General features: G+C 42.6%; 1 protein-coding gene across 1 annotated transcript in view; it reads left to right on the top strand.

The window, feature by feature from the left end:
• The window catches only part of LOC112229230 (gamma-aminobutyric acid type B receptor subunit 2-like), a 363149-nt gene extending 344251 nt beyond the window's left edge, over positions 1–18898 (top strand). The window contains exon 19 of the mRNA XM_042310315.1: positions 15533–18898. Within this exon, the coding sequence (XP_042166249.1) occupies positions 15533–15698 (166 nt within the window). The 3' untranslated portion in view covers positions 15699–18898. The remainder of the gene's footprint in view (positions 1–15532) is intronic.
• The last annotated feature ends 832 nt before the right edge of the window (positions 18899–19730 follow it).

Raw genomic sequence — 19730 nt, 5'->3', positions numbered from 1 at the left:
ATCCCTATATTGATTTTTTTTTATTGCTCCTTTGCACCCCAGTATCTCTACTTGCACATCTATCACTCTAGTGTTTAATGGCTAAATTGTAATTATTTCACCACTATGGCATATTTATTGCCTTACCTCCCTAATCTTACTACATTTGCACACACTGCATATAGATTTTTGTATTGTGTTATTGACTGTGCGTTTGTTTATTCTATGTGTAACTCTGTGTTGTTGTTTGTGTCGCTCTGCTTTGTCTGCTTTATCTTGGCCAGGTCGCAGTTGTAAATGAGAACTTGTTCTCAACTGGCCTACCTGGTTAAATAAAGGTGGTAAAAAAAATGCAAAAAAAGATGGATCAATATAAGGTCTCAATCATCTTTCTTCACACACACTGTTTTACTATGCTTGTGGGGACCAAAAAATTGATTCCCATTCAAAATTCTATTATCTAGCCCCTAAACCTAATCCTAACCCTAAAAGACCTGGGCAGAAAATGTTTATATTTTGTAGTTAATTTGAAAATGCCAACTTTTTAAATACTTGAGGTAGTCGAATATAATTTCTATAGAGTTTCAACTAAAAGGCAGCTATTTGATTTTCAAATACAGGAATATTTGCAAGTATTTTGAATAACTCTCAGTAAACCAAATAATGTTTGAAGGAATTTGAATAAAAAAAGTATACTTGATGGCTGCCAAATATTTGATGAAGAACCAAAAACTACAACAGTTAGTTGAATTAGTCCAAATATATGATCATAAGCACATGATTTGGAGGGCTCTAAGATATGAATCTTAATATAGCCTGTAGCCTAGAATAAAATACATGAGGGACATGGAATCACCTCAAATTACAGTAATCCAGGTTTGCAGCTTCAAAAGAACAAACAAATATATTTTTATAATGTGTGGCATAAGGTAATACAGTAACACTTGACACCAGCCATACTTGGTGTCAAAGTGGTTTCTCTATCGGCTGATGTAAAAAGGGCTTTATAAATAAATGTGATTGATTGATGGATAATAGCATTGAAGTGACTTTAAATATATTTTTCTTTAGGAATTGCAATAATCTATCTACTACTACTACAAAGGTAGATCATTCAAGTGATGTTCACCATGTTTAAAAAAAATGTGGCGTAACTCTTTGATTATAACAATTGCAACATTGTTGTTACGTAGGACTTTGAAATGTCTTTATAATTGCATAATAATGTTATTACGTAAGTGTAATGAAGAACTATTCCTGTGCAGCAGTGTTACCTTTCCTGTCTCGCCTCCAGACTGTAGTCGGGCAGATCAGGGGAGCCTTCACTTGCTAGCTCCAGGGCCAGAGCAATTTACGGATGCTCTGGGGTAATTCCGACATTTGGGGATCTTATCCGCTGCTAATGATGAGTTAGTCTGGAATTCCTCTGAAGTAGTTGTATTTTTTATCAATACAGTAATATGAGATCTGTATGTAAAATATTTAAGTTTGGTTTTCAGTCATTTCGCAGATGCTCTTATCCAGAGCAACTTACAGTTAGTGCATTCATAGCTAGGTGGGCCTCCCGAGTGGCGCAGCGGTTTAAGGCTGTGCCACTAGCCTGGTTCGATTCCAGGCTCTGTCGCAGCCGGCCGGGACTGGGAGTCCCACGGGGCGGCGCACAATTGGCCCAGCGTCGTCCGGGTTAGGAGATGGTTTAGCCGGCAGGGATGTTCTTGTCCCATCGCACTCTAGCGACTCCTGTGGTGGGCCGGGCGCAATGCACGCTGACATGATCGCCAGGTGTATGGTGTTTCCTCCGACACATTGGTGCGACTGGCTTCCGGGTTAAGCAGGCATTGTGTCAAGAAGCAGTGAGGCTTGGCTGGGTTGTGTTTCGGAGGACGCACGGCTCTCAACCTTCACCTCTTCGGAGTCCGTACGGGAGTTGCATCGATGAGACAAGACTGTAACTACCATTTGGATAATAAATAAATATATACAGTGACTTGCAAAAGTTTCCATCCCCCCTTGGCGTTTTTCCTATTTTTTTGCATTACAACCTGTAATTTATAAGTATTTTTATTTGGATTTCATGTAATGGACATACACAAAATAGGTCAAATTGGTGAAGTGAAATGTAAAAAATTACTTGTTTAAAACAAAAAAAAATGTAAACAACTGAAAACTGGTGCGTGCATATGTGTTCACCCCCTTTGCTAAATAAGATCTGGTGCAACCAATTACCTTCAGAAGTCACATAATTAGTTAAATAAAGTCCACCTGTGTGCAATCTAAGTGTCACATGATCTCAGTATATATACACCTGTTCTGAAAGGCCCCTGAGTCTGAAACACCACTAAGCAAGGGGCACCACCAAGCAAGCATTACCATGAAGATCAAGGAGCTCTCAAAACAGGCCAGGGACAAAGTTCTGGAGATCAGGGTTGGGGTTGTAAAAAAATATCTGAAACTTTGAACATCCCACGGAGCACCATTAAATTCATTGTAAAAATTGGAAAGAATATGGCACCACAACAAACCTGCCAAGAGAGGGCCGCCCACTAAAACTCACAGACCAGGCAAGGAGGGCATTAATCAGAGGCAACAAAGATACCAAAGATAACCCTGAAGGAGCTGCAAAGCTCCACAGCGGAGATTGGAGTATCTGTCCATAGGACCACTTCAAGCCATACACTCCACAGAGCTGGGCTTTACGGAAGAGTGGTCAGAAAAAAGCCATTGCTTAAAGAAAAAATAAGCAAACATGTTTGGTGTTCGCCAAAAGGCATGTGGGAGACTCCCCAAACAAGATACGCTGGTCAGATGAGACTAAAATTGAGCTTTTTTTCAAGGAAAACACTATGTCCAACATCTCTCATCACCCCAAGATCCTCATCCCCGCGGTGAAGCATGGTGGTGGCACCATCATGCTGTGGGGATGCTTTTCATCAGCAGGGACTGGGAAACTGGTCAGAGTTGAAGGAATGATGGATGGCGCTAAATACAGGGAAATCCTTGAGGGAAACCGGTTTCAGTCTTTCCAGAGATTTGAGACTGGGACGGAGGTTCACCTTCCAGCAGGACAATGACCCTAAGCATTCTGCTAAAGCAACACTCGAGTGGTTTAAGGGGAAACATTTACATGTCTAGGAATGGCCTAGTCAAAGCCCAGACCTCAATCCACTTGAGAATCTGTGGTATGACTTAAATATTGCTGTATACCAGCGGAACCCATCCAACTTAAAGGAGCTGGAGCAGTTTTGTCTTGAAGAATGGTCAAAAATCCCAGTGGTTAGATGTGCCATGCTTATAGAGACATAACTCAGGAGACTTGCAGCTGTAACTGCTGCAAAAGGTGTCTCTATAAAGTATTGACTTTGGAGGGTGAATGGTTATGCAAGTTTTCAGTTTGTTTTGTATTATTTCTTGTTTGTTTCACAAGAAAAAATATTTAGCATCTTCAAAGTGGCAGGCATGTTGTGTAAATCAAATGATACAAACCCCCCAAAAATCTTTTTTAATTCCAGGTTGTAAGGCAACAAAATAGGAAAAATGCCAAGGGGGTGAATACTTTTGCAAGCCACTGTGTATATAAAAGAATAAAATAGCTAGGTGAGACAACCACATCAAAGTCAATATACTGGATACAAACATTCCATTCCATTTCAGCTAAGTAATGGATATATAGCATTTTGCAACGAAACATATTTTAATACACATCCCATGCATTAAGAATCTGAGAACAATAATATTTACACACACATGAATTTACCCGTAAGCAATAAATACATTCTCATCAAAAAACACAAATGTGAAAAATGTGTGGATATAGCATTTTGGAACAAAACTCTTCACATGTGACTGTCAGATTGGAATATTATGGGATATTGTGTGTGCTCTGTTCATTCTATTCCTATCTTCAACATGCAGTTCCAGATACAGCCCTGCCACTAGTTGAAGGCAGCCAATCCAAAGTTTCAGAAAAGTAGTCACTTCCTGAGATCTGTATTCAAATATTTGTTTTAAGTAGTTTCTTTCTCGGATCTGTATTCAAATAGTTGTTCCCCTGGATTCTTTTTTCTCTCCACACATTATAGTTCAAACTATAGTTATCCCAGTTCTGAACCTTAACCCCAAACTCCTACCCCTAATTTCTCACCCTCACCCTAAACGTTACCCCTAAAATAGCCTTTTTCCTTGTGGGGAACAACAACATGTTTTACTACCCTTGTGAGGAGTTCTGGTGCCCACAAGGATAGTAAAACCAAAAACACACATTTCCCATCCCCCTCTCTCTCTCTCTCTCTCCCACACACACACAAACGCGACTGACTGCATGTTGTCCCAACTCTTAAAATGTATCGGTCTAGAACACTCATAGCACACTCAGGTGACAAATAACGAACTACCTTCACTTATTATTCACAAACAGGCTGGGGAATGTCAACTTCATCAGAGAGGGAAAAAATAGTTTCATGCATCATTGAGAGCTCTTCATTCCCTCCTCCTCTCCTCCCCCTGTCCTCCCAGTTCTCCTCTCCTCCTATGTTCATCTAACTGGGACTGGATAGAGAGAACACATAAGAAATAGAGAGGGAGAGAGAGCATGAGAACATGAGTGAGGACATGAGAACAAGAGCAGAAAAGGCGTGAAAGAGAGAGAGGGCAGAGAATGAGGCAGCGAGAACAACTCATAAGAGAGCTGGCCATCCCCCAAGAGAAGCCAACAGAACAGCCCACTTCAGACCCCCACCACATGCAGGACAGACAAGACAGGACGCACCACCCCATCCAACCCCCTCCTAGCACCCCCTGTCAGACCCCCTTATAGCCATCCTGACAACACACCCACACCCACTGAGGACACACAAAAGCCACAAATTGTGCTCCTAATAGACTCAAATGTAAAATTTGTGCTGGAAAACTAACTATTTTCTAAACAGAAAGTGGCTAAACTGTGGTGTCCAAATACCCGGCGTGTCCATAATTCACACAGGCACAAATTATCTGAAGGCCCAGCAGGAAAGGGTGGCCACAGCACTCAAGGGAGTGATTGAAAAAGCTTCTTCCACTTTCCCCCTACACACGTGGTCATCTACACCCTGCTACCACGAAAAGACGTTCACCCGGCCACCATGCAGGGGGTGAATGCAAGCATTTCCCATGGCTGTGTGTCAACACCAAATGTTACCTGGCCCATCACTGCACCCTGGAGTTGGACAGCCACTACGACCAGGTACACCTCTACAAGGTCACGGTCCCCACCTTCGCCAGGACCCTGAAAGACATTGCACTCAACCGCAGCCCCAGCAACTCACACAAGAGCAACAGAGTGTTGAGCACCCCGCCCAAACCTGCAAGACTCCCTACCAGGTCTGCTAGACTCCCCCCGGACCTGCGGGACACCCCCGGACCTGCGGGACTCCCCGGACCTGCAAGACTCCCCCGGACCTGCGGGACTCCCCCGGACCTGCGGGACTCCCCCGGACCTGCGAGACTCCCCCGGACCTGCGAGACTCCCCCGGACCTGCGAGACTCCCCCGGACCTGCGGGACTCCCCCGGACCTGCGGGACTCCCCGGACCTGCGAGACTCCCCCTGGACCTGCGAGACTCCCCCTGGACCTGCGGAACTTCCCCTGGACCTGCGAGACTCCCCCTGGACCTGCGGGACTCCCCCTGGACCTGCACTCAGGGACTCCCCCAGACCTGCACTCAGAGGACCTAAATCACCCAGACCACAGCACCACTAGCCACACCCCCCCCCACCCCAACCAGTTGACAACCCCACAAATCAAACCCAACCACACCCTATCCTGCGACCTAAGAGGCATTCACCAGATGCCCCCTGAAACTAAACTAGATCAGGCTGTTCCCAAACTATGGATGCCCCTCCTGTAATATACAAGGTCTGAGGCCATCTGCCGTTGGCCTAAAGAGCAGAAACCCAGACTTCACCAAAGAAATTGGAAATTCCTACAAGAAACATGGTATAGATGAAATGGACCCACTAGCTGCCCTCTAGGTTACAGTGAGCTGGTAGTCCCATCCACCAAACTACCAGGAGTGAAACAGGGAAGGGACTTAAAATAGGGGGTTTGCTAATTTGGTATTGATCAGACCTAACTCACTCTATTTAATTTATCATATCAGGAGCATTTTATATCTCGTTAGAAATAAATAAGGAAATGATCTCGACAGAGAACAGTGTCCTCTTGTGTGCTACCTATATCCCCCCACTAGAATCCCCATACTTTAATGAAGACAGCTTCTCCACCCTAGAGCTCAACCACAGACTCAGGCACAAGTACTAGTCTGTGGTGACCTAAATTCCAGAACTGGACAAGAACCTGACATCCTCAGAACACAGGGGGACAAACACCTACCTGGAGGTGACAACATCCCCTCCCCAATATGACCCCCTAGACAAAACTATGAAATCATAAATAACAAAAACAGGTCACAACTATGTCACATACTGGGTCTGTACTTAGTAAACGGTAGGCATCGAGGGGACTCCTACGGTAGGTACACTTCAAATCAAATGAAATCCAATATCAGCAGATGTTATTGCGGGTGTAGTGAAATGCTTGTGTTCCTAGTTCCAATAGTGCAGTAGTATCTAACAATTCACAACAATACACACAAATCTAAAAGTAAAAGAATGGAATAAAGAAATATCTAAATATTAGGACGAGCAATGTCGGACAGGCATTAACTAGAATACAGGACATACATATTAAATGAGTAAAACAGTATGCAAAGATTATTAAAGTACCAGTGTTCCATTATTAAAGTGACCAGTGTTCCATTATTAAAGTGACCAGTGATTCCATGTCTATCTACATATGGCAGCAGCCTCTAATGTGCAGGGTTGAGTAACTGGGTGGTAGCCGGCTAGTGACAGTGACTAAGTTTAGGGCAGGGTACTGTGTGGAATCCGGCTAGTGATGGCTATTTAACAGTCTGAAGCCCTTGCGATAGAAGCTGTTTTTCAGTCTCTCATTCCCAGCTTTGATGCACCTGTACTGACCTCGCCTTCTGGATGATAGTGGAGTGGACAGGCCGTGGCTTGGGTGGTTGATGTCCTTGATTATCTTTTTGGTCTTTCTGTGACATTGGGTGCTGTAGGTGCCCTGGAGGGCAGGCAGTATGCCCTCGGTGATGCGTTGGGCAGACCACACCACCCTTTGGAGAGCCCTGTGGTTGTGGGCGGTGCAGTTGGCGTACCAGGCGGTGATACAGCCCAACAGAATGCTTTCTATGGTGCATCTGTAAAAGTTTGTGAGGGTCTTAAGGGCAAAGCCAAATTTCTTCAGCCTCCTGAGGTTGAAGAGGCGCTGTTGAGCTTTCTTCACCACACTGTCTGTGTGGGTGGACCATTTCAGATTGTCAGTGATGTGTACGCCAAGGAACATGAAGCTTTTCACCTTTTCACTGTGGTCCAGTCGATATGGATAGGGGAGTGCTCCCTCTACTGTTTCCTGAAGTCCCCGATCAGCTCCTTCGTTTGTTGACGTTGAGGGAGAGGTTATTTTCTTTGCACCGCTCTGCCAGGGCCCAGCTCATCTCTTGACAGTAGTATTGTAGACTACTTTATCACCAACCTCAACCCAGAGTCTCTCAGAGTGTTAAGTCAGCCCACTGACATCCCTATCAGATCACAGCAAAATCACAGTCTACTTGAACAGAGCAATACTCAACCACGAGGCATCGAAGCCTAACAAATTGCATGCCATTAAGAAATGTTATAGATGGAAGGAAGGTAGTGTAGAAACCTACCAAAAAACATTGTCCAACTACAAATCCAATTTCTCCTAGACAACCTCCTGGACAAAATGTTTCCCTGCAATAGTGAAAGTGTAAACTTAGCAGTAGGAAGCCTGAACTATAAGTTTTACCTATCAGCTAATATGCAACATTTTAATACAGGCAGAAAACCTAAGACAACTAACAACAATGAGAAATGTTTGATGAAGAATGCAAAAACTTAACAAATGTATTTAGAAACCTATCCAAACAAAAACACAGAGACCCAGAAAACCTTAGTTTACGCCTTCACTATGGTCGAACAGTAAAACAATCTAGAAATACAGTAAGAAAAAAGGAACAGCATGTTAGGAAACAGCATGTTAGGAAACAGCATGTAAGGAAACAGCTCACTTATTGAAAACTGGAACACACTAAACAAACAACACAAAGAGCTATCTATCCAAAATGGAGATGTATGGATCAACCACTTCTCCAACCTTTTCAACCATATAACAAAGCATCAAGAGCAAAAACATATACAGTACATGATCATTTACAAAACTTAGAAACATTTATTAAAGACTACCAGAACCCACTGGATTCTCCAGTTACATTGAATGAACTACAGCAAACCCCTCCACACCAAAAAAAGCCTGTGGTATTGATGGTATACTAAACAAAATGATAAAATATACAAATTAAAATAGGCTATTATTAAACTCTTCAGCATTATCCTCAGCTATGGCGTCTTCCACAATATTTGGAACCAAGGACTGATCACCCCGATCCACAAAAGTGGAGACACATTTGACCCCGATAATTACCAAGGAGTCAATAGCAATCTCAGAAAAATCCTCTGCAGTATCATCAACAGCAGACTCCAACATTTCCTCTGTGAAAACAATGTCCTGAGCAAATGTCAAATTGTATTCTTACTAAAATACCATACGACAGACCATGTATACACTATGCACACCTGTTTTGGCAAACAAAACTAAACAAAATAAAAAAAGCTTAATTTGGCATTCGGATATGCTATACAAAGTGATGAAGTGTGTTCGGGGAAAAACATATGACATTGCCATTAGGAAAAACATGTGACATTATAAAATCTATGTACACAAGTGTGTAGTTAAAAACACACAGATGTCTTTCCACGGGGCCATGGGGTGAGACAGGTATGCAGCTTGAGCCCCACCCTATTCAACATACTGTATATATCAATGAATTGTCGAGGGCACTAGAACAGTCTGCAGCACCTGGTCTTGGAAATCAAATGTCTACTGTTTGCTGATTATCTGGTGCTTCTGTCACCTAGAAGCATCATCTAGATCTTCTGCACAGATTCTGTCAGACTTGGGCCCTGACAGTAAAACTCAGTCGGACAAAAATAATGGTGTTCCAAAAAAGCTCCAGTAGCCAAGACAACAAATACAAATTGTACCTAGAAACTATAGCCCTAGAGAACACAAATAATACCTACCTCGGCCTAAACATCAACACCACAGGTAACTTCCACAAGGTTGTGAACGATCTAAGAGACAAGGCAAGAAGAGCCTTCTATGCCATCAAAAGAAACATTGATATCAACATCCTAATTGGGATCTGGCTAAAAATACTTCAATCAGTTATAGAACCCATTGCCCTCTATAGTTGTGAGGTCTGGGGTCTGTTCACCAAAGATATATTTGTGTACAATGCAAAACCCCTAACAATGCATGCAGAGTATAATTAGGAATGTACCCACTAGTTATCAAAATCCAGAAAAGAGCTGTTAAATTCTACAACCACCTAAAAGGAAGCGATGCCCACACATTCTACAAAGCCCTCACCTACAGAAAAATTAAACTAGAGAAGAGTCCCCTCGGTTAGCTTGATCTGGGACTCTGTTCATAAACACAAACAGATCCCACAAAGCCCCATGACAGCAACACAATTAGACCCAGCCAAATTATGAGAAAGATAAATTATAACTATTTGACAGATTGGAAAGAATCAACCAAAAAAACTGAGCAAATTGGAATGCTATCTGGCCCTAAACAGAGAATACACCGTGTCAGAATACCGGACCACTGTGACTGACCTAAAGTTTTTAAAAATCCTTGACTATATACAGACTCAGTGAGCATAGCCTTGCTATTGAGAGAGGCTGCCGTAGGTAGACCTGGCTCTCAAGAAAAGACAAGCTATGTGCGCACTGCCCACAAAATGAAGTGGAACTGAGATGCACTTCCTATCCTCCTGCAAAATGTATGACCACATTAGAGATACATATTTCACACAAATCAAACAGACCCACAAATAAATTGAAAACAAATCAAACACTGACTAACTCCCATATCTGTTGGGCAAAATAGCGTAGTGTGCCATCAGAGCAGCAAGATTTGCCCCGTTGCAATGAAAAAAGGGCAACCAGCGGAGCACAAACAGCATTGTAAATACCACCAATATGTATTTGTTTATTTATCTTCCCCTACTATTCGTACTACAATAATTTGCACATTGATAAAACATTGTACATAGCTAATAATATAACGCTTGAAATGTCTTTATCATTTAGAAACTTTTGAGTGTTTAGTGTTAGTTTGTAATAGTTTTTTGTTTATGATGTTTTGTCTTTTGACTTTTGTTTATTGTTTATTTCAACTGGAGAGAAGAGAGAGAGAAGAGCGAGTGGAGAGAGAGCTTATGTATGTAACCAATGATTTACGGCTACGATTGGAAGCAGCACTGGCAGCAGGGCCTGAAAATAGACAGGAGACACTGAGCTATTCCCACTCCACATTAATGTTTGATCACATGGAGGGAGAGATAGAGAGAGGGTGGAGGGAAGAGCGAGGGAGAGAGAGGGTGGAGGGAAGAGCGAGGGAGAGAGAGGGTGGAGGGAAGAGCGAGGGAGAAAGAGAGAGAGGGTGGAGGGAAGAGCGAGGGAGAGGGAGGAGGGAAGAGCGAGGGAGAGAGAAACAAAAATAGAACTGTTTGGCGATAATGACCATCGTTATGTTTGGAGGAAAAAGGGGGATACTTGCAAGCCGAAGAACATCATCCCAACCGTGAAGCACGGGGGTGGTAGCATCATGTTGTGGGGGTGCTTTGCTCCAGGAGGGACTGGTACACTTCACAAAATAGATGGCATCAGGAGGAGGAAAATTATGTGGATATATTGAAGCAACATCTCAAGACATCAGTCGGGAAGTTAAAGCTTGGTCTTCCAAATGGACAATGACCCCAAGCATACTTCCAGAATTGTGGCAAAATGGTTTAAGGACAACAAAGTCAAGGTATTGGAGTGGCCATCACAAAGCTCTGACCTCAATCCTATAGAACATTTGTGGGCAGAACTGAAAAAGCGTTTGCCGGCAAGGAGGCCTAAAAACCTGACTCAGTTACACCAGCTCTGTCAGGAGGAATGGGCCAAAATTCACCCAACTTATTGTGGTAAGCTTGTGGAAGGCTACCCAAAGTGTTTGACCTAAGTTAAACAAGTTAAAGGCAATTCTACCAAATACTAATTGAGTGTATGTAAACTTCTGACCCACTGGGAATGTGATGAAATAAATCAAATCTGAAATAAATTATTCTCTCTACTATTATTCTGACATTTCACATTCTTAAAATAAAGTGGTGATCCTAACTGACCTAAGACAGGGAATTTTTACTAAGATTAAATGTCAGGAATTGTGAAAAACTGAGTTTAAATGTATTTGGCTAAGGTGTATGTAAACTTCCGACTTCAACTGTATATCTTTACATAACTGGCATTTGTTTACGCAATTGGCTTGAAAAGCGATGGCTTTAGCAGGGAGGTGAGATGTGAGCTTTCACACCAAGCGGAAGCATGAAATGTTATTTCTTTCAGATGATCGATCCCCAAAGCCTGAAGAGCTGTGGTTTATGGGTCAGTGGAGAGGAGAGGAGACGAGAAGAGGTTAGAGGAAAGGGGAGGAAATGGAAGGGGAGGAGAGGAGAAGAGAAGAAAGGGGAGGAGAGGAGGGGAGTAGAGGACAGGAAAGGAGAGGGGTGGAGTGGAGGGGAGGGGAAAGGGGAGGGGAGAGGAGAAGAGGTTAGAGGAAAGGGGAGGAAATGGAAGGTGAGGAGAGGAGAAGAGAAGAAAGGGGAGGGGAGTAGAGGAGAGGAAAGGAGAGGGGAGGAGTGGAGGGGAGGGGAAAGGGGAGGGGAGAGGAGAAGAGGTTAGAGGAAAGGGGAGGAAATGGAAGGTGAGGAGAGGAGAAGAGAAGAAAGGGGAGGGGAGGAGGGGAGTAGAGGAGAGGAAAGGAGAGGGGAGGAGTGGAGGGGAGAGCAGGGACGAAAGTAAAATGGGATGAAATGAACTGCCCATTTTCACAGATAACACAAAAGCTAGAATGACGTAGTGAAGTCAGCACATTCCATAAAAACAGACCAGTCTGACCATGTTTCGCCAAGTTATAAACAAAAAAAGGTTTTGAGCCATGTACTATAAGAACAAAAAAAAACAGACCCGGTAATGTTTTTTGGTTGTAGAGTTGTGTTTTGTCAAAGACAGTACAGCATGAAGATTGAACTAAAAGCTAAGCTAAAACTGCTTCTCCAATAGAAATCCCCGATCACACTTGTAAATGATGTCATGTTATCTGGTCTAACGGTCGTCTGGCAATGAACTGCGTCTGTGCAGGCCGTCAAATCAAAGGCACTCCTTTAATATAAAGTTGTTTTTGACTCAAATGAAAATGTGTCACTTTCACAAAATTGGAGTACTTAAGACATTGGCTCAAATCTAGGTTGTGCCTTTAGATTAAGAAGAAGCTTCAAAGGAAGAATTTTTCACTTCTCTCATTAACTTCTCAAACCCCAAACCCTGGCCTGGTCTGTTTAGTCTGTTTGGAAAGGTACACACCTGTCAAAGGAATTATCCGTAGAGCTCCGAGACAGGACTGTGTTGAGGCACAGATCTCTGGAAAGGTACCAATAAAAATGATGTAGCATCGAAGGTCCCCAAGAGCACAGTGGCCTCCATCATTCTTAAATGGAAGAAATTTGGAAACACCAAGACTCTTCCTGAGCTGGCTGCCTGGCCAAACTGAGCAATCAGGGGAGAGGGGCCTTGGTCAGGGAGGTGACCAAGAACCTGATGGTCACTCTGACAGAGCTCCTCTGTGGAGATGGGAGAACCTTCCAGAAGGACAACCATCTCTGCAGCACCCCACCAATCAGGCCTTTATGGTAGAGTGGCCAGATGGAAGCCACATGACAGCCCGCTTGGAGATTGCCAAAAGACACCTAAAGACTCTCAGACCATGAGAAACAAGATTCTCTGGTCTGATGAATCCAAGATTGAACTCTTTGGCCTGAATGCCAAGCGTCACGTCTGGAGGAAACATGGCACCATGCCTACGGTGAAGCATGGTGGTGGCAGCATCATGCTGTGGGGATGTTATTCAGCGTCACAGACTAAGAGAATAGTCAGGATCGAGGAAAAGATGAATGGAGCAAAGTACAGAGAGATCCTTGATGAAAACCTGCTCCAGAGTGCTCAGGATCTCAGACTGGGCCGAAGGTTCACCTTCCAACAGGACAGCAACCCTAAGCACACAGCCAAGATAACGCAGGAGTGGCTTCGGGACAAGTCTCTGAATGTCTTTTGAGTGGTCCAGCCAGAGCTAAACCTGACAGAGCTTGAGAGGCTCTGCAGAGAAGAATGGGAGAAACTCCCCAAATACAGGTGTGCCAAGCTTGTAGTGTCATCCCCAAGAAGACTCAAGGCTGTAATTGCTGCCAAAGGTGTTTCAACACAGTACTGAGTAAAGGGTCTGAATAGTTTTTTATTTTTAATACATTTTCTAAAATTTCAACAAAAAAAACAGTTTTTGCTTTTTCATTAAATAACCATTTTAGAATAAGGCTAAAAACATAACAAAATGTGGAAAAAGTCAAGGGGTCTGAATACTTTCTGATTACACTGTAGGTTTCATGTATCATGCTAGCTAGTCTTGGGTGTTAGCCTGGGAAAAGTTACAGGAGAGATGCGTGGGGTGAAAGTAACGCAATGTAAACTGATGACCTGGAATAAAATAAGTCTCCTCTAGTTCATATTGCTTTTATAATGTTCGCAAAATATCAACAATGGGCTGAATGTTTGAAAGTTATACATGACATGAGAGAATTATGCCTTAATTGACCTGATGGATCAGCTTCTCACATAAGATTTTATCAACAGTTCAGTGGTTAAAAATATATATCTTTCTGATTCTGGTGGTCAATTACCTTATGTCAAGCCATGGAAATGTGATAAGTATGATGAGATTTCCATTTGTGAAGAGAATGAAGGGGTTTATTCTATCAAACACAAGTAAGGCACATGACAAGGACAGCTGGAGCTAAGCATGAGTAGGGTACGAATAGGGCTAAGCATGAATACTCATCGTAAATAGTGAAAATGATCTCCTACTACATTCCTATTAAAGTGAGATTTTATTCGGATTAATATTGTAAGGCAAAATGATTATTCAAATTGACACAATCATGAAATGATGTCTGATAGTACATTGGTTGAACGTAATGAGCATTACAAACCAGAAGAGACAAAACATGGAGATAAGACAGATAGTGTGCACTTCTCACCAGCTGTTACTTCCATCCCAAGGCTGTGTTACTCCCGCCCCGCCTGCAGGTACAAAAGTAACGTTACACTAGTTCTGTTCTCGGCCTATTTTATTTCAACTCATTTACCCTAGAAATGAAACTACAGTTGCTAATGGTAGAGGACCTGTATAAGTTGTGTGTCATAACATTTGGTGTCTCCAGCTCTATCGATCTCTGAGTAGGAAAAAAACTAAAAGTGTTACTTTCGTCCCAGTTCTCTCCTATGGCCAGTGATGCTTGAGGGGGGATTGGGGTGAGAAGAAGACCCCCACTCCTGATGTGTTACTGTGGGGGGTGGTGGTGGAGAGAGGTGTGAAGGAACCAGGAAGTCTCTTTGACTGTGAGTGGTAATGCCAGTGAGAAGTGAGAAGTCACTGGCCGTGTTGGAATACCCATACTAGGGTACTAAATTGCGTTGAGTGCAGTGGATTGGGTCGAGAGCTTCCAGTTCCTCAGATTCCAAATCACTAAGAAATTAAAATGGTCCACACACACGCGTCCAGTCGTGAAGAAGGCCCAACAGCCTCTCTTTCCCCTCAGGAGGTTGAAAAGTTTTGGCATGGGCCCTCATTGCACATACTGTATATTTATACTGACTACACACACACACAATCACATGCAATCATCATATATGATGCTGCAACTCTTTTCACCATATATCCTGATACCTAGTGACCTTACCCCTATACCTATCTAACTCTATCGATCCAGTATGCCTGCACTTTGTAAATACGCTACTGGAACTGGGTCTGTATATTGTATGCTTACTTACTTTATCTTGTTCTTCTTATTTTTAAATCTTGTGTGTTTTTGTTCTACCATGTTATTTTTAGTACTACATTGATATTGATTACTGCATCATTGTTGGAGTTAGAGCTTTAAAAAAAACGTTAAACTTAATCACACGTGCTGGTGTACAAAAAGCCCATTTCAATTATTGAGAGTAAAACAGCACATACAGAAGCTGTCTGGATTTAAATAGTTATTTTACTTGTACTGTGCTGTATGTACAGTCTGTATGCAATGTAGCACCACACATATTTAGAAATACATATACATTTCACACTTTGACAGCACACTGTGGAAAAAGAATCCTTCAATGTAAACCTTTATTTAGGTGAATATAGTGATGTTTAATTATGCTTAACATGCTATGTCACTCATCACCACGTCTCTCTCTCTTTCTCTCTCCGTCCACAGCATACAGCGCAGGCTATCGTTGCAGCTGCCCATCCTGCACCATGCCTACCTACCCTCCATAGGGGGGGTGGACGCCAGCTGTACCAGCCCCAACCCCAGCCCCAGCTCCAGCCCGCGGCACAGACACATGCCACCATCCTACCGGGTCATGGTCTCAGGCCTGTGAGCATCAGTTTCCCCTGGCGCTACCAAGAAAGACATCCGTGTAAAAAACAACAACAAGCAGACTGTGACTGCGATAGTGGAATAATATGTGTGTTGAACCAGGGAGGGGAAAGTTTTATCCACTCTTCATGCCTCAGTCTCTAGACCCCCTCACTAGAACCATGGGTCGGGGAAAGGGCACAGAGGACCTTACAAACGATGACACGAACCGCAGCTACAACCCCCCTCCCCCGGCAGCAGAGGACCAGACCTGACCTGACCAGTAGCGTATCTGCTTCGGAAGGTTTTATGTTGTTGTTTTTTCCTTTTGCCATACACTTGACTATGTGTGAACTTGTCAAAACTTGAGTATTTCGCTACTTCAATGCCTAGAAGGTGTTAGGTGTTACTATAGGAACAAAGGAGTTCCAGATCGGACTGACTAGGATTCATCAAAATTCACCGTTGTGAACAAACATGTAAATATCATACTGACTTTGACTTAACGTAAGCTTTGATTGAGTATGCTGTGAATTAACATATGGGGGGATGGGGGGCGGGTCTGTATCAGCGTAGGTCCTGAAAAACTCATATAAAAACTTAAAAACTGGCATCCTACAAAGCAAAAATGTAAGACAAATTGGTTTGTGTAATATTACTGCATCATTGTAGTATGTTAATTATGTTAAATGGATTGGCCATTGGCAAGAAGTAAGGCACCAGCGGCCAATTCTTTTAACTTTCACACAGCTTATTTTCCACTTTGCTAAATTTGCACCATTTGTTTTTCTTAAAGATTATACTATCCCGTTTCATAGGTCTTTAATGTGTTTCAACTACCATAGTTTAAGTTGTCTCCAAACAAGCATGACATGCTACAGTACAGGTTAATGCCATTCTGGGCTTAGAGGGCAACAGAACCAAACAGAATAGATTTCCAGGAACTAATAGTAATGTGACTCGATGTACATAAACACAAACAAATAGTCACCTACACAAACACAGAAAGATACACACCTTTAGGTAAAGTACTCACCATATCCTAGTGGTGTTAGGTGTCCTGACAAGGCTTTGCCAAAGATCAGTCTGAAGACCAGCAAGCTTCCATTACAACGGGTTGGTCTTCGCCCCCACCAGTGTAAATGGTCCAGAAACTGTCATGTCACTCTATGTAGGGAGTGGGGACCACCCAACGCAGCACCCAGAGCTCTGTTACCTCACTGTTGTGAGGCTGAAGGAGAGGCTTTGTAAGGACCATATGTTTCATAAGTCAATGAAATAGGTGCATGGTCAGGCAGCATCAAAAGTGGTGCAAAACTGAGAATAAAAACTTGGGAAGAAGTTCTGTTGACAAGAAATATATGCAGATAGTGAAGAGTGACAAGGAAGTGTGTTTGTCAGTTAGGTTCCATTGGTAGTTTCGAAACAGTGAAATGAAGTTTTAAGTTGTTTCAATCAGTAAATCTGAATTTCAATGACCAAAATGGCAAGTGGAAGATGCATGTGAACCCTATCCAGGAGACCCCAGCACTGTCAGTCAATGAAACAATGGCACCACAGACTGGGAGAGAAGCATCTGTATATCGTGGCAGGTCTACTATACAGTGATGTTGTGAAAAATCACCTGCCACTTAGCAACAGTGGAACATAACTCATGGTTGCTTTTAAAATGTTTTTCTGTGTAGTCGGCCCAAAGGTAATTTATTGTTGTAAAAAGGGCCGTAGACATAGCTAGCTGACATTATTTTATTTGTACAACTGTTGTCACAAAAAAAACACAAAAGTGGACAAAATCCATGAATAAGCTACATATCATCATTAGAAGTCTAAATAGATTTGTTTCAGCATATATTTCACCATTGGTGTCTTGGTTAAAAGACGTTTGTTGAGCACTGTGCCGGTAGTTGTATCCTGTAGCCTGCAGGAGCCACAGTATACAGCAGTTCCAGTAGGTAGTGCTGGTGGTGGGGGCTGGGCAAACTAAACTAAACAAGCATCTGTAACCCATCTGTAAATTGTACAAGCTGTCATGATTTCTCTCATTCAACGCTCCAACACCTGGGACATACAGTACAGTGTGGGATAGATAGATCACTTGGGGACAATTCCACTCCAGAGAGTGGGCTGCTCTGTGAGCTGGACCTGGCATCTGAACACTGATGAAGTCTGTCAGCCACCGCAAAGAAGAAACCCATTGGAGCACGAGCGATGGGTAGGGGAGGAGCAGGTCTGTTATTGGACACATGTATATGTAACTCCTGTCTGAGCTCCTCCCCCTAGCCTGGAGCCAATTGGGGCTAAGGAAACCCTGTCCAGAGCAGCAACACAGCAGCACAGACCTTCCATGAAGCCAAAAGGTTTCTTTCTCCTCCATAAGTGAGACACTGGGTCTGGTTGTTCATTCAGAAAAAAACACATTTTATATATTACATTATATGTGATTCTGTAAAGTTTGCTGATACCCTGATGGTGTCGATGTACGTATGGAATATTTGGTATTTGGCTTTCTCAAGATGGCATGAAATAAAATGTATATTCACATAAGAGTAACCTCTGTTTTTGCAACTGTCATGACAAATTCACTCTGTTGTTTTTCTCACTCCAAGTCAGTTTTTTTGAAAATGTTGTATTTCTTTTTACTTTGCTTTTAATTCTGCAAACCTGTTGTTCCGCAGACTGATCACAATCTTCAAGAGTACATCATCAAACAGTCAATGTCAAAGCCACAATTCTGTGAAAAATCCCCCCCTATACAATATAATGTAAATGACATGCAGCATTACACTTGCTGCAAGATGCTGAGTGCCATACAAATGTACAACACTTAATAGCTTTGGCTAGCTATATCAGAACGAACCTATAGAACGGTCAATAACATATATCTTTTTCAAATCCTTTCCCGGCACCTGTGTCCCTTTTTTTTGTTATTACAAAATGCCAAGTGCTGGTTATCAGGTATTGTTACTTTGCTTTGCAATGTGCCCTAATTTTCTATTATTAATTTTAAAAAATTCTCAACATCTACAAAGTTATTCAAATGCAATGTTGGTAATTAAAGGGCTCATAATAACTCGTAATACACTGCTTATTTATGCTAATGTTCTGTATTCCTCAGTTCTTCTGTTTCTTTCAGTTTAAAAGTGAAAGCACATATACAGTACCAATCAAAAGTTTAGACACACATACTCATGAAAGGGGTTTTCTTTATTTTTACTATTTTCTACATGGTAAAATAATAGTGGAGACATCAAAACTATGAAATAACACATATGGAATCATGTAGTAACCAAAAAAGTGTTAAACAAATTAAAATATATTTTAGATCTTAGATTCTTCAATGTAGCCACCCTTTGCCTTGATGACAGCTTTGCACAATCTTGGTATTCTCTCAACCAGCTTCATCTGGAATGCTTTTCCAACAGTCTTGAAGGAGTTCCGACATATGCTGAGCACTTGTTGGCCACCTCAATTGGGTTGAGGTCGGGTGATTGTGTAGGCCAGGTCATCTGATGCAGCACTCCATCACTCTCCTACTTGGTCAAATAGCCCTTACACAGCCTGGAGATGTGTTGGGTCATTGTCCTGTTGAAAAACAAATGATAGTCCAACAACGCAAACCAGGTTGGATGGCGTATCGCTGCAGAATGCTGTGGCAGCCATGCTAGTTAAGTGTGCCTTGAATTCTAAACAAATCACTGACAGTGTCATCAGCAAAGCACCCCCACACCATCACACCTCCTCCTACATGGTTCACGGAGGAAACCACACATGCAGAGACCATCCGTTCACCTACTCTGTGTCTCACAAAGGCACTGTGGTTGGAACCAAAAATCTAAAATTGGGATTCATCAGACCAAAGGACAGATTTCCACAGGTCTAATGTCCATTCATCGTGTTTCTTGGCTTAAGCAAGTCTCTTCTTCTTATTGGTGTCCTTTAGTAGTGGTTTCTTTACAGCAATTCAACCATGAAAGCCTGATTCACACAGTCTCCACTGAACAGTTGAGGTGTGTCTGTTACTTGAACTCTGAAGCATTTATTTGGGCTGAAATTT

Source organism: Oncorhynchus tshawytscha, linkage group LG31 (genome assembly GCF_018296145.1).
Source record: "Oncorhynchus tshawytscha isolate Ot180627B linkage group LG31, Otsh_v2.0, whole genome shotgun sequence".
Lineage (NCBI taxonomy): Eukaryota > Metazoa > Chordata > Actinopteri > Salmoniformes > Salmonidae > Oncorhynchus > Oncorhynchus tshawytscha.
Note: the sequence above shows the minus strand (reverse complement) of the source record. Positions and strands in the feature narration are given on the sequence as shown.